The following is a 12,750-nucleotide window of genomic DNA, read 5'->3' on the forward strand; positions in this document are numbered from 1 at the left end:
GCATACAGTTTTGTTAAGAAAGGATCGTGAGACCAGTTCAGGACAGCCAAATGTTACTCATTTATCTTGCTTGTTCAAACAAACCGACATACATGTTGGCATCTGTCCATGTTTAGCAGAGAGAAGGGACTTTAAAAGTTCATTGCATGCAGCCCAATACGTGCAATGAGCCTGAGGAAATGTGTAGGATATTATTTCTGGGAGTCCTTGCACATTTTACGTGATATGAAGGGCTGACAATTTTAATGAAATAAGTTTTCCAAAATGTGTGACTTTGAATCGAAATTTATTTTCCGTTTTACTTTGTACAATGCAAATGTTGTTTAAGACCAACAAATTTGTTTGTTTTTTTCTCCAAGGAATTTTCAATTTTCAAAATGTATTCTCCGTTTTACTTTGTCCAATGTTGTTTAAGACCAACAAATTTGTTTGTTTTGTTTTTTCCTCAAGGAATTTTCAATTTCTATGTTAAATGTGAACAAAAGGTTTTTCCTTCTTATTTGGGCATGATGTACGTCCCTCTGATAAAAATCTTTTTTTTTTAATTTTGGATTGCTTTTGCACCTCAAATCCACAAAAGATACTGATTATCATAAGTTACAAAATACTAAATTATTTAAGTACGGGTATGTGGAATTATTACAAAACCTAACATGGGCACATTTTTTTTCATTTGATGAAAACATTTTGATGAGTGGCAGTTTTAAATAAATTATTTTTTGGGGCTGAAACCTGATAATAGCCTGGGGAGCGCAACTTGCATGCACTTAAATTCTATTAATTGAAAGCTACATGTAACTATGGGTTACGGAGTCATGGTAGTTACATGTAGTCTTTAATGCATTGTTTTCATTTTCTTCTCTTCTCTTTTCTTTGACCTTTGACCTAACACAGGTGCGAGTGCGTGCCAGAAAGCTGCGAGGTGCCCACCTGTTGGCCTGCATTTTCCCCCAAGCGGGTTGCCACAGCGACGCTTGAACTGGGCCACTGCTGCGACACATATGACTGCGTCGCAGGTAGGATACATCCATGTTGCCCCATTTCACATGATTACATTATTTATCTATAGGTCGGAGATGGAGTTCTAAATAGGCTACCAGCGGGGTTCACGTAGGACGCCCGCTGAAACTACAGACGGCCCGGCACGTTTCTCTCCGTACCCAGCAGTCAAAAACTAAATTTTTGAAATGGGATTATTAGTTCTGAAAACCTCAGCAAAACTCAAGCTGTGAACATAATTTTGATCTTATAAAAATAGCACAGAAAGTGCAGTCATGAGTTGTGGGTAGCCATGCCCTTTCTGATTAAGATGGCCTTTCACCAATATATGGTTTTCATTGGGAAATTGCTGTGGAAACCAATCAGGAATAGTAGACCCTGCTGCGTGACCACCTGGAGAACTCCATTGTGCAGTACGCAACTATGTGCACGAACCAGTTCAAGTGCATATGCTGCCAAGTACACATAATTGATGTGCACGAATTCATGCGTAGCTTGTAGCTGGGTGTCTGCTATATCTGTGTTTATTTGGGAGTAGGTTAGGGCCTGGTTAGTAAGGATGTGACTGTGTTAAGGCCAAAAAAAAATTACTCGGTCTCTGGTCAGCGCGCGCGTCGATTTTAATCATGCGCGTCAACCTTTTTTTTTCTCTTCAAATTAACACGGAACCTACAACAGCACCCTCTATTGCCGCGCCTCCTCAAATTTTTGTACCAAGGAGCACCAAGGAATGGGGAAATTGCACCAATGCAAATGATAAAGGGCACCAAGGCAATTATGGAGGACACCAATGTATAATGAGGACACAAAAAGCAAAATAGTACCCACCTTGTCTGTAAAATACAAGCTTGAAAAAAAAAAAAGCCGCCAAAAAATATATAAAAAAACGTGTCGCCGCATCAATTCCGGAAATTCGGTCTGACCAGAGACTGACTATTTTTTTTTTTGGCCTTACATGTAAATGTTTAGCCATTCACAGAGGATAATGCCTGCCCATTATGGCTGCAGACCGGTGTAATTGCCGGGATAAGTCGACAATGATTGACATAATAAGATAACAGGCAGTCATTGAAAATAAAAAGCAAAAACTTAGCTATGTGTACCCCGAATATAATCAAGCACTGCAGTGTTTCTAAGGTTTGGTAAATTAAATAGGTTTGGAAACATTGTTAATTATTTGTGCAATGTATGTTTTAACTCAATAGGAAGATAGCGTGAACGTTGATTCCTTTTTTTTAAATTCGGGTTTCGTTTAAACATTTTGAAAATTTTGAAAACGTATTTAGAAATTTGTTTATGTTTTGTTTAAACGTGGAAACGTCACATCCTTCACTGGTTAGTAATACACAGATTCCATAATTTTGTGGACTTGAGATTGAAATCTTTGCTTTTTTAAGTTTGTGTGAAACACAACATTTTGAACAGACGTATGCTCTGCTCGTAGTCAGATGACGACGCAGCGCATATGATGATCCATAGCATTGATTTTCTGCTGGTTCTTTTCTGAGCCACACCTTAAAGTCAAGAAAGAGATTTTGTTTCATAGTGCAACTGCAAACTTACTGTTATTGTTGACTTCACCTTGAAAATGTTCCAATCTAACCTGAGATTACTCCCTTTTGCAGTGGAAGTCATGCAGAATTGCATCCACGAGGACATGCTCTTCATGGAGGGCGCCACCTGGAACGTGGGCCACTGCAGAGTCTGCACCTGTCTGAACCAGACAGCCCACTGCGAGATCACTCAGGCCTGCTACGCGGAGCAGAGCCTCCTAATGTGCTACACGGACACCGGTCTGCGCACCCCCGGCGAGCGATGGGACGAGGACGAGTGCACAAGCTGCCAGTGCCTGGAAGGGGAGATCAGGTGCCAGACCGCCAGCTGTATCACCAACTGCCTGAACGCGCGCAGGATGCCGGGGATCTGCTGTCCTGTCTGCGAAGGTGAGGGATTTAAGGTCGCTGCGAGGTCATGCTTGTAAAATAGGGTTTTCTCAATAACCCTTTTGGAGACTACTGGCTCCTCTAAAAGCTACAACTGTGGAGGTACCCAACTCCAAGGGAAAAATTCTTTGTAATCATGGAAGTGTAAGGCTTAATTCTTCAATTAACACACACAAACTCTCGCATCTTCGTAAACACCGGCAATCGTGGACTTCCTATAAATGCCTTATCCTCATTCCTTTGTTTGTACTTTTTAGCAACAGCTCTCATTGGTTTTGTACGTGAATTTCAATCGTGGACGTTCGTTCGGTCAATCGTGGACTTTTTGTTTGTGCCCTAATCCTTTTGTCCTAGGTCCACGGTTGCTGATGTTTACATTCCCATCTCAGATTCTTTTGATTTTGCAAGCTTTTGTTTTGTGGTTCAGAGGGATCAACAACTTAATCAGCACAATTTATTCAGATGTACTGTAGATAGAGGGTCACCCAAAACAGGTGGTATAAAATACAATGTACAAACACATTGTAAAAATTGAAATTGTGATTGCATTTTTTTTGGCAGAGCCAACATTTGTCACCATCTCATCAGTGGAATGCCCCAAGATGAGCTGTTCATTACAATGTAACCATGGCTACAAGCATGATGGCAGTGGCTGTATGACCTGTGAATGTGTCGAAGGTGGGTGTGGCCCCAGTCATAATCTGGGTCTGATTCAGCTTTTTGTTGGCTAAGACTGGTATAATATCTTCTTTCCGGTATGGCCTTTGAGTGCACTTTGTAATGGGTTCTGTGCATGGACTAATGAGGGCACTGTGTGGCAGCCCCTGAGGGTATACCCCAGTAGATAGGCAAAAAAATCCATCTGCTGAGCTCATAAATAAAAGTTATACACTCAAATTATTCTATATGAGACATTTCTGAGAGCCAAGGAATGGAGGAATTGAAGATATTCGGCACTGTACCTCTGGCCTGGACTTGGGGCTTCCAAATCTGAACATTTTGGAAGCAGTTGGGTCCGAAAGTTGCGCTATATTTGTGGAGGGATCCTTTTTCAAAATGGATCCTATACCAGTTCTGGAAACATCAGTCATTTTAGGGGTGGTCTTCTTTGGGTGAGAATTTCTCAAAAAAATGAATGGTCAACCCACCAAAAATTGAAAAGACAATAAAAGACGACTTGTTGATCATCATATTTCTGTGCAGCCTGAACACCTGTGAGAGTTCTGAGTATTTGTAAAAGAAGTACATATATGGGGATTTAATGCCAGTGTCTATGGGAATGTTTTATGCTGGGGTGCACCCCAGAGAAAATAGGAGGTTTTAGAAATGTCTTTTTCATCTTGGGCTTTGGTTACAGGAGATTTAAGGCCCCTGATTTTTGGGACTCGGCCCAGTACATACTATGTTCTGCTTCAGGAACATCAAATCCTTTGTGATGAGCTGAAAAAGTTAAAAGTATTACTAACTGGTTTGGAAGTTTTAAGGCTTCTGATTCGGAAGGCAGGGATGAAGCCCTGATCACCAGGTTGGCGAATATGCGGACATCATTTGTGCTTTTTGTTACAAAATTTCAATTCTGTAAATACAAATTTCTAAAGGTTCAGGTAACTGATCACCATCATTAATGATGGTTATTTTTACAAAGAGAGCGATGCTGTATTTTAAAATTTTTATTTATTTGTTTATTTATTATTTTTTCTGCTGGTGACAGGAACCCCTGGTGTTTTGACGACAGTGACTCCGCCCACCATCGTCTGCCCTGCCCTGGACTGTGCTCTGGTGTGTCCGCTGGGTCTTAAGATGGACAGTGATGGCTGTAGGATATGTGAATGCAACACAGGTATGGCCTGATCTTCAAAAAAAAAAAATCCATTGAAATGCACAACAGGGGTGTGAAATCTCCGCTATTTAGCGGATTTCCGCTTTTTTGTTCAGCGTGCCACATTTTGTTTTCCGCTTTTTTTCTTCCGATGGTCCAGATTTCCCCCCGCTTTTTCCCCCGCGCGTAAGCTTTGATTTTATTTCCGTTTATTTTATTTTCCGCCGAACGCACGCGATCCGCTCTCTACAACATATACGTAGCTCTGAGATGGGGTGCGTGCAAGCGAGTATTCAATGTACATGTACATGTACATTTACGTACGTACGTGTGTACTATACGATGCCATGTGCATGCATTTTTCAGCTCGAAGCCGCGTGTATACACAACGTGTAAACAGCATCCGGGGAACCAACAGTCATTGCGCTGTGATTGGCTGCAGATAAATATGAATATTCACACATGCGCCATGAAGCGCGTTGGGACTCTTTGCGGCCGTTCCTGTGTCTATGCATGTAGTGACACGCGATGATCTCCACAATAACTCGCTGTAAACATCGTCTTGTTGCAAATATAAAGCCTTGAAATAAGATTAGTAAATTGTCGCCGTGCCGCGCCGCGGCCGGTAGAGGGCATCATGCGGGGCAAAGTTCATGTGTGCATTTCATTGCATGAGATGCATGCATCGGCCTGCTGCGTATTCCGCTGCATGCTGATACGTACGTTAGTGTGTCGTTTCAAATGTTTCGAACGTATTTTGACATTAATTCCGCAAGATGTCAGTGCAACACAAATGTGTTATTATCCCAAGAGGTTCGGAGTTTGATTCGGACATTGACAAGACCGATCCTCAGGTTACGAATCCGTGGAAATGGATTTGGATGGAACACATGGTTAATGGGCAGAAATTAGGCGACTCGATCAGAACCCGGGACACGCGATGACGATGTGTATCAATCATCTGCAGTAAGGAGTTAAAATATGGAAAACGTGGTTGAATTTCCCAGTTTTCATATACAAGTTGGCCATTTAGGCAGTTTCAAGCCAATATGAAGGAAAAGTTAACTTAAAAACATGCATAAATTGCAAAACATTTTCGACCAATAGTTGGCCCAGGCATTGCCAGGGGGCTTTAAAATGCACCACAGAGCATCTACATTTCAAAAATTTTCCGGGGCCCTTGGGCAGGCCCCGAACCCCACGCCGTAAGGGCTTCGCGCTTTGCGCTCGCAGGTTCGGTTTTTTACAGGTTCAGCTATTTTCAGCTATTTTTTTTGGACTCCACTCACACCCCTGGCACAAGTTTAACCTCAACAATCAGACATCTAAAAGGAATCTTCCTGGTTAAAAGCTGTTTCTGTCGGTGATCAGAAAATGGGTAATCTTTCTTGGTCCAGCGTGTTCCTGAGACCCTGCATCATTCACTCATTCCAAAGCTGATTGTTTGGAATAAAAGCACTCTAACACCCATTTCAGATTGGCGTTTTAGAGTTTGCCAAACCACATCATTCCAAAGATTTGAATTAAGTACCTACAGGAGCAACCATGTCGAAAGCTTGACTGCAGCTATTCAGAATGACTCCAGATTCTAGTCAGTGGAAAATTAATCCATATACAGTCGAACACCATTATAACAAGGTCCTTGGGACTTTACAAATGACCTTGTTATAACAGGGTACCTTGTATTATCAGTAATGAAAAAGAAAGAAAAACAAAGACTTTGGACCCAAAATTGTCCTTGTTATAAGCAGGACGATGTATTAACAGTGCTCTTCTTATCGAGGTTCGACTGTTGTGTTGAATTCTGTTTGGGTCTACACAGAGTTGCTTCTTATGCTATTTTGTGTGGTGTTACTTTGGAATGCAAATCTGAAACGGATGTTAGCCTCGTGATGATCATCAGGCTAGAAACAACGAGAACTGAAATGCTTGTTGCAGATGTCCAACATTTCTAAAAATTCTGTCGAAGTTTTTACAATCCATTCATAAAGTCCACTTAATTTTAGAGCTTTTAAAAGTAAGACATCAGTTGTTTTTTAAGGTGTTTCCATTTTAAAAAGTCCCAGAATTTGCACGTTGGTTAACCATCAATTTTATTGTGCAGTTGACTTCATCATGTTTCCAATTTCCTCTCACTTTTTAATTTTTCCCTCCAGAGTCCTGCCCAGACATGATGGCCACCTGCCCCAAGTTTTGCCCCCTGGGCTACCGGAAGGACGAGAGGGGTTGCAGCCTGTGCAAGTGCCAGCGCAAGCAGGCCTGCCCAGACTCCGAACCCTGCGACAAGACGTGCTTGTATGGCTACCAGTCTAGCCGCAACGGCTGCCTGCGCTGCAAGTGCCAGAACTGCCCCACCTTGCTGGATTGTGCCAAGCAGTGCACCCACGGGCTGGAGCGTGACGACAGGGGATGCGAGATCTGTAAATGCAAAGGTATATTTGCTTTCCTCAGCAGTGACTGTTGTACGCAATTAACTCTTTCAGTGCCCGCGAAATTTGAAAAGTTTAACCCTAAAGTGCCCAACTTCGAGCGTTTTTTTTTTTAATTGTTCAAAACTCTGTAAAAAAAAAAGTAAATAAGTTTTTCTCACTAAATTTGTTGTTGTTGCTCTCTGGTATAGCCTTGGTACATTGGAAAGTCAATAGTAGTCACTTTCATACATAATGATACACCCTGAAACACTGTCGTGCAAACAGGGGAATTCCGCACTTTTTGCAGAAAATACGAGTGTCCGTGCTGCGCCCTCTCGCAAGAACTCGAATGAAACAAATAAATACAGGTCGTACCTGAATGAAAATTATATTATTAGAAAGAGCGAGAGCGCCCCCTTGTGATAACACGCTTACTTTACCTCGTACATGTACGAAGTTTGGCGATTTTAAGTACGAACATTACCTTGTACATGTACGAGGTTGGCAATTTCGAACTAACAAATATACCTCGTACATGTACGACTTTGGCACTGAAAGAGTTAAGAAAATTTGAACGCAGATGAAATCAACTTTTCATCATATGGCATTGACTGTGCTCCCCACTTCTATGGCCTGTGTGCAGGAATAATGGATGCCATCGGTTTGTGTGTCTTGAGCGTGGAATCACATGAAACTTATCATATATCATGTATGGGTGTGCAGTGTTCAGCATTCGTGAACAATCTAACCCTCTCTCGTTCACTCTTGAGGGGTACTTGTGCTCGGAATCCATTTTCAGATTGAAATCAACCAGCCGAGTGGTTAAGACATCTTCACATAAATGTTTTTCAAGAATCCTGTTTGACTAAAGTTTGAGTAATAAAGTCCAAGTTGTTTGTGACGTTTGAACCAATGAGTACACTCATTGCCTCATGTGCTCCAACCGGCCCATGCCAGTTAAATCACATATCATATAATCAGTCCATTTATTCTGAAGTTTATTGCTTAATTTTTCAATTTCTAAAAAGTGCCTAAGTAACAGCTTGTTTCCTGTAGCGATTCCCTCATACTTAATTGAAACAGCCTTCATAATTTGATACTCTTAGCACTTGGCCTGGTAATGACTGAACACTCTGAGTACAAAATTGTCTCAGTCCAAAGGAATAAACTATGATGTTTGACCTGATACACATATGGTTGTGTCAGTGCAACAAGGTTGTAACTCCATTCTGCAACAAAGTTGTATCTCACGCGAATACACTCCGTGCAACAAGGTTGTATCTCGACGTCCATTGACTTTGTGTGTACATCCAGGTTTGTTTTTTAAGCGAGATATTAACCTTTTGACTTTGAAAACTCACGTTTCACGTACATGACATCACACGCCATGTTAGGAGATACGACCTTGTTGCACGGACTCAACGATATTGCATTGTATCTGAGCACTAATTTGAGCCAAGATATCAGGTTTGTTTACTTTTATTTTACCTTCCCATTCCTCAGGCACCGCCCTGCCTACTCTCCGCCCAGTCACCTTAGGCTCCTGCCTGACACTAGACGGTCGTATCCATGACGACAGTGAGATCTGGCATGACGGTTGCCGGGAATGTTTCTGCCACAACGGCAAGGAGATGTGCTCCCTGATTGCCTGCCCAGTGCCGGAGTGCAACCAGCCAACCATCAGACAGGGTGACTGCTGCCCAACATGTCCAGGTGAGCTGAAACAAAAAAATTGGGTCACTCACCGAAATGGCGTTTCACAGGCATGCAACTTCTCAGATCAGCTGATTTCCTTGTTTTTCACTTCACACTTATTTCATTCAAAATTTAAAAACACTGTACAAAGTCTTGTAAAGATTTTCGTTTCCTTGTTTTTTTTTCTTCCAAGTTGCATGCCTGTTTTCAGTGGGTAATTGGGAATTTGGCATACTTCCAAATTTAAAATATTAATACAAAAACGATTAAAAAGTACCCCCAAAAAAATTCCTGCAAGGGGAAAAAAAAAAAATTCCTGCAAAAAAGGAGTTCTGCAAGATTTAACTCTGTCTTCCCAATTACAAAAAAAATTAAACTTATGTCGACAAAAACTGGTTGATCCTCTTAAAAAAAGAACTCACAAAATTAGGAACACAACTCTTGGTTTATTGCATATAAGGTCTTTGATCTCTATATGTTGACTTCAAGAACATCAACTACCGTACCCCTCCACTTGAAAATTCCGAGTCCATTGCTGCTGCTTTCATTTCATTCAAGATACATCTTTGGTTGGCCGGTATTGTGCTGTGGCCTCGTGGTTAAGGGCACTAATTCGTGGTCTGTGGGTAAAGCTGCAGGTCGTGGGTTCGAGTCCTGGCGGGGTCATGGTGCGTGTGCCCTTGAGCAAGGCACTTTGTCACTCATTGCTTCTCTCCACCCAGGAGTAAATGGGTACCTATGAGGGTAGTGATGGTTATTGTGATTGAATTAGCTTCCTTGCTCCTAACAGGCAGCATCGAGCTGTATACTCCCCAGGGAGCTGAGATGGTATATGGAATGTTTAATTGGCCCAATGATTAGGGGTAATAATAATGTAAAGCGCTTTGATCTTAGTTAAAAGCGCTATATAAGAACCTGTTGTTGTTGTTACAAGCATTGGTCGTTAGCAGACCTAAAGAAGACTATAGTTTGAAATTTCCTTAACACTGTTGTAACTGCATTCTTTGTTTTTATCCAGCAGACTCATTGGACAATGGAAGCCTAGAGCCCGCCGTCAGCCACCGAGTCTGTCAGTCTCTCCGGGGGGAGTATTATATCGAAGGGGAGACGTGGAACGCAGACTCCTGCACGGTCTGCGTCTGTCATGAGAGCAGGGTCTTGTGTTCTACAACGGCCTGCCCTCCCCTGCCTTGCAACCAGCCTGTCATGGGAGAGGAAGGATGCTGTCCTGTTTGTCCTGGTAGGTTGGGTTGGGTTGGGGTGGGGTGGGTTGGGGTGGGGTGAATTGGGTTGGGTTGGGTTGGGTTGGGTAACCCAGGTTTGTGTAACCCAGGTTTGTGTTTGGTTGGTTTGGGTTCAGTTTGTTTGGGTTAGGTTGGGTTGGGTTGGGGTGGGATGGGATGGGGTGAATTGGGTTGGGTTTGGTTGGGTTCGGGTGGGGTGAATTAAATTGGGTTGGGTTAGGTTGGGTTGGGTAACCCAAGTTTGTGTTTGGTAGGTTTGGGTTCAGTTTGTTTGGGCTAGGTTTGTTTGGGGTGGGTTGGGCTGGGTTGTGTGGGGTGGGTTGGGCTGGGTTCGTTTGGTTAGGTTAGGCTAGGTTAAGTTAGGTAAGGTTTGGTTTGGTTTGGGTAGGTTGGGTCGGGTTGGGTGGGTAGAAGTGAGATACTTTGGGTTGGGTTTGGTAAGTGTGGTTGGGGGTTGGGCAGGTAGAAATGGGATAGGTTAGGTAGGGGTTGGGGTGTTTTTGGGTTTGGTAGGTTAGGTAGGGGAAAGGTGGGTAGGAGTAGGGTAAGGATGGGTTTGGTTGCGTTTCGTTGGGATTTGGATGAGTTGAATCATTTTGGTTTGAGACTTCAGTCAGGTTTGAATGGAATAGGATGATTGGAGTTTGCAAAATAGGAAGGTGCAGATGTGACAGAATGTTCATTAACTGTTTTGTCTTCACTTGTGTCGGTTCATATTTGATTGGGCTACCGTTGGATTTCAATTTCTAAGTCTTTTTTTTTTTCAAAAGATTATCACAGGTCCCTTCTTCTACACACCCATTTTTTATTTGCTTCCAAAGGTATATTTGGCTAAATATCATAGGTACTCTTTCATACTCGGTCATTGAAAGCATCTGAAAGCAAACACTGCAGTAGCTTTTCCAGGAATATTTTCTACCATTTCAATACAAAATGCCAACATTTGAGAGACAAAAAATTGTGACTAATTTACAGACAACAGCCTGAATGGGTCAGCCACGCCGGATGACGTCCGGCCTCCCAGCAGCTGCCAGATGGCCAGCGGCGTCTTCTTCGAGTCTGACGCCTCGTGGAAAGAAGACGATTGCACCAGCTGTACGTGCCAAGATGGCGAGGTCACCTGCTACTCCCAGGTCTGCACACCGGTGGAGTGCAGGGTACCGGTGCTCAAGAAGGGACAGTGTTGTCCTGTTTGCATGGGTAGGTTTTGGTTGTGTGTTTTTTAGAATTGCTCCGCTTACCCCCACGTGAAATGAATGGTGGCAGCAGCGTCGTGAAATTGGTCCCTGCTTGCATTTTGAGTTGGGTTAAGCAAGATCAGAAGAGCAAAGTATTAACCGCAGTGTGAAGATAACGTTTCTTTTTGCTGAAAGGATTTCTCTTTTTTGCTTTGCGATGATAGGACCTACTCCGATGTCCCACTGCGAGTTTGACGGGGTGGTGTACGCAGACGGGGAAACCTGGAACCTGGACCAGTGCATCCACTGCATGTGTGATAAAGGCAAGACGGGATGCGTGGTACCGGACTGTCCGAACACCAGCTGCAGCAACTCCGTCATTATGCCCGGTGAATGCTGCCCCCGTTGTCCAAGTAAGGACAGGTTTTTTGGGGCTTGTCTGCATGGTTGCAGAAAAGCCTTATTTTGTGTTCTGATTTCTTTATTTTAGTTTTTTTTTTTACATAAATCTAATAGACATTGTACCCAATTTTGCTTGATCGCACTTTGGTCTTTTTAGAAGCTCATAGCTTGTTTGATTTTTTTTTGTTCACAACTTGTACTTTAGTGACTACCTGACTAATTCCAAATTCAACTTTTCTCGCACATTTTTATTGTGGATTGTAACTGACCATACTTGATTTGATTTTGTTTGGCTTCCAGATGACACACCGAAGCACACAGAGAAACCAGCTGTTGATAATAATGGTAAGGGGCATTTCAGACAATCACTCAATTAAATGACTTCCTTTTTAACAGCCAGTCCAATGGCTGATCACTGATACAGATTTTAGCTTCAAGTATGATTTTTTATGATGAAATTTTGAGTCTTCGAGATGAAAAATAGTATTGGGTTTTGTTATTTATGTATGTAATCTAAATGTACAGTGTTATATACCTCAGTGCTGAGGGTTCTTGAAAATTACTGAGAACATTGTGCGTATGAAATTATGTCGATGAAAGGGTAAAACCCAATTTTGAAAGAACCTTCATTTTTTTTTAGGTGTCAAATTCTTTGGATCAGTCAGCTTTTTAGAACTGACAGTAAGTTTTGTGTGCAAGTTAGAATTGAATTCATTGAAATCATAACAAAAAAATCAAACACAAATTGAGCCTGTTTCGAGGGGCTTTTTCCCCCCAAAGCAAAATGCGTAAACCTGCCTTAAGAAATTCAGTGTTTGTGATTGTGTCTGCGTATTATGTACATGTGACATGAATTCATTTCTATATTTTGGGTTGTCTTTCCTTGCAGAAGTTCTTCTTGGTAATGATGTAGATACACAACTCACGCCTATCATGCCCAACCATGTTTTAAATGCAATAGGTAAGTACAAGATAGATGGCTGTTGATCTAACACAACAAAATTGGAAATGTTTCTCAGTCCGGGATTCGTGTCTTTTCAACATATTTGCAATGACTGA

General features: G+C 42.2%; 1 protein-coding gene across 1 annotated transcript in view; it reads left to right on the forward strand.

Annotated features, from left to right (window-relative positions):
- Window positions 1-12,750, forward strand: part of LOC119721463 (cysteine-rich motor neuron 1 protein-like) — a 41,902-nt gene that overhangs the window by 23,857 nt on the left and 5,295 nt on the right. Inside the window, exons 5-15 of the mRNA XM_038191544.1 lie at window positions 895-1,016; window positions 2,625-2,942; window positions 3,504-3,620; window positions 4,654-4,782; window positions 6,918-7,193; window positions 8,676-8,885; window positions 9,889-10,107; window positions 11,087-11,311; window positions 11,514-11,702; window positions 11,992-12,036; window positions 12,581-12,652. Of these exons, the coding sequence (XP_038047472.1) occupies window positions 895-1,016; window positions 2,625-2,942; window positions 3,504-3,620; window positions 4,654-4,782; window positions 6,918-7,193; window positions 8,676-8,885; window positions 9,889-10,107; window positions 11,087-11,311; window positions 11,514-11,702; window positions 11,992-12,036; window positions 12,581-12,652 (1,922 nt within the window). The remainder of the gene's footprint in view (window positions 1-894; window positions 1,017-2,624; window positions 2,943-3,503; window positions 3,621-4,653; window positions 4,783-6,917; window positions 7,194-8,675; window positions 8,886-9,888; window positions 10,108-11,086; window positions 11,312-11,513; window positions 11,703-11,991; window positions 12,037-12,580; window positions 12,653-12,750) is intronic.

This window comes from Patiria miniata, unplaced genomic scaffold (genome assembly GCF_015706575.1).
Source record: "Patiria miniata isolate m_02_andy unplaced genomic scaffold, ASM1570657v1 HiC_scaffold_13, whole genome shotgun sequence".
Lineage (NCBI taxonomy): Eukaryota > Metazoa > Echinodermata > Asteroidea > Valvatida > Asterinidae > Patiria > Patiria miniata.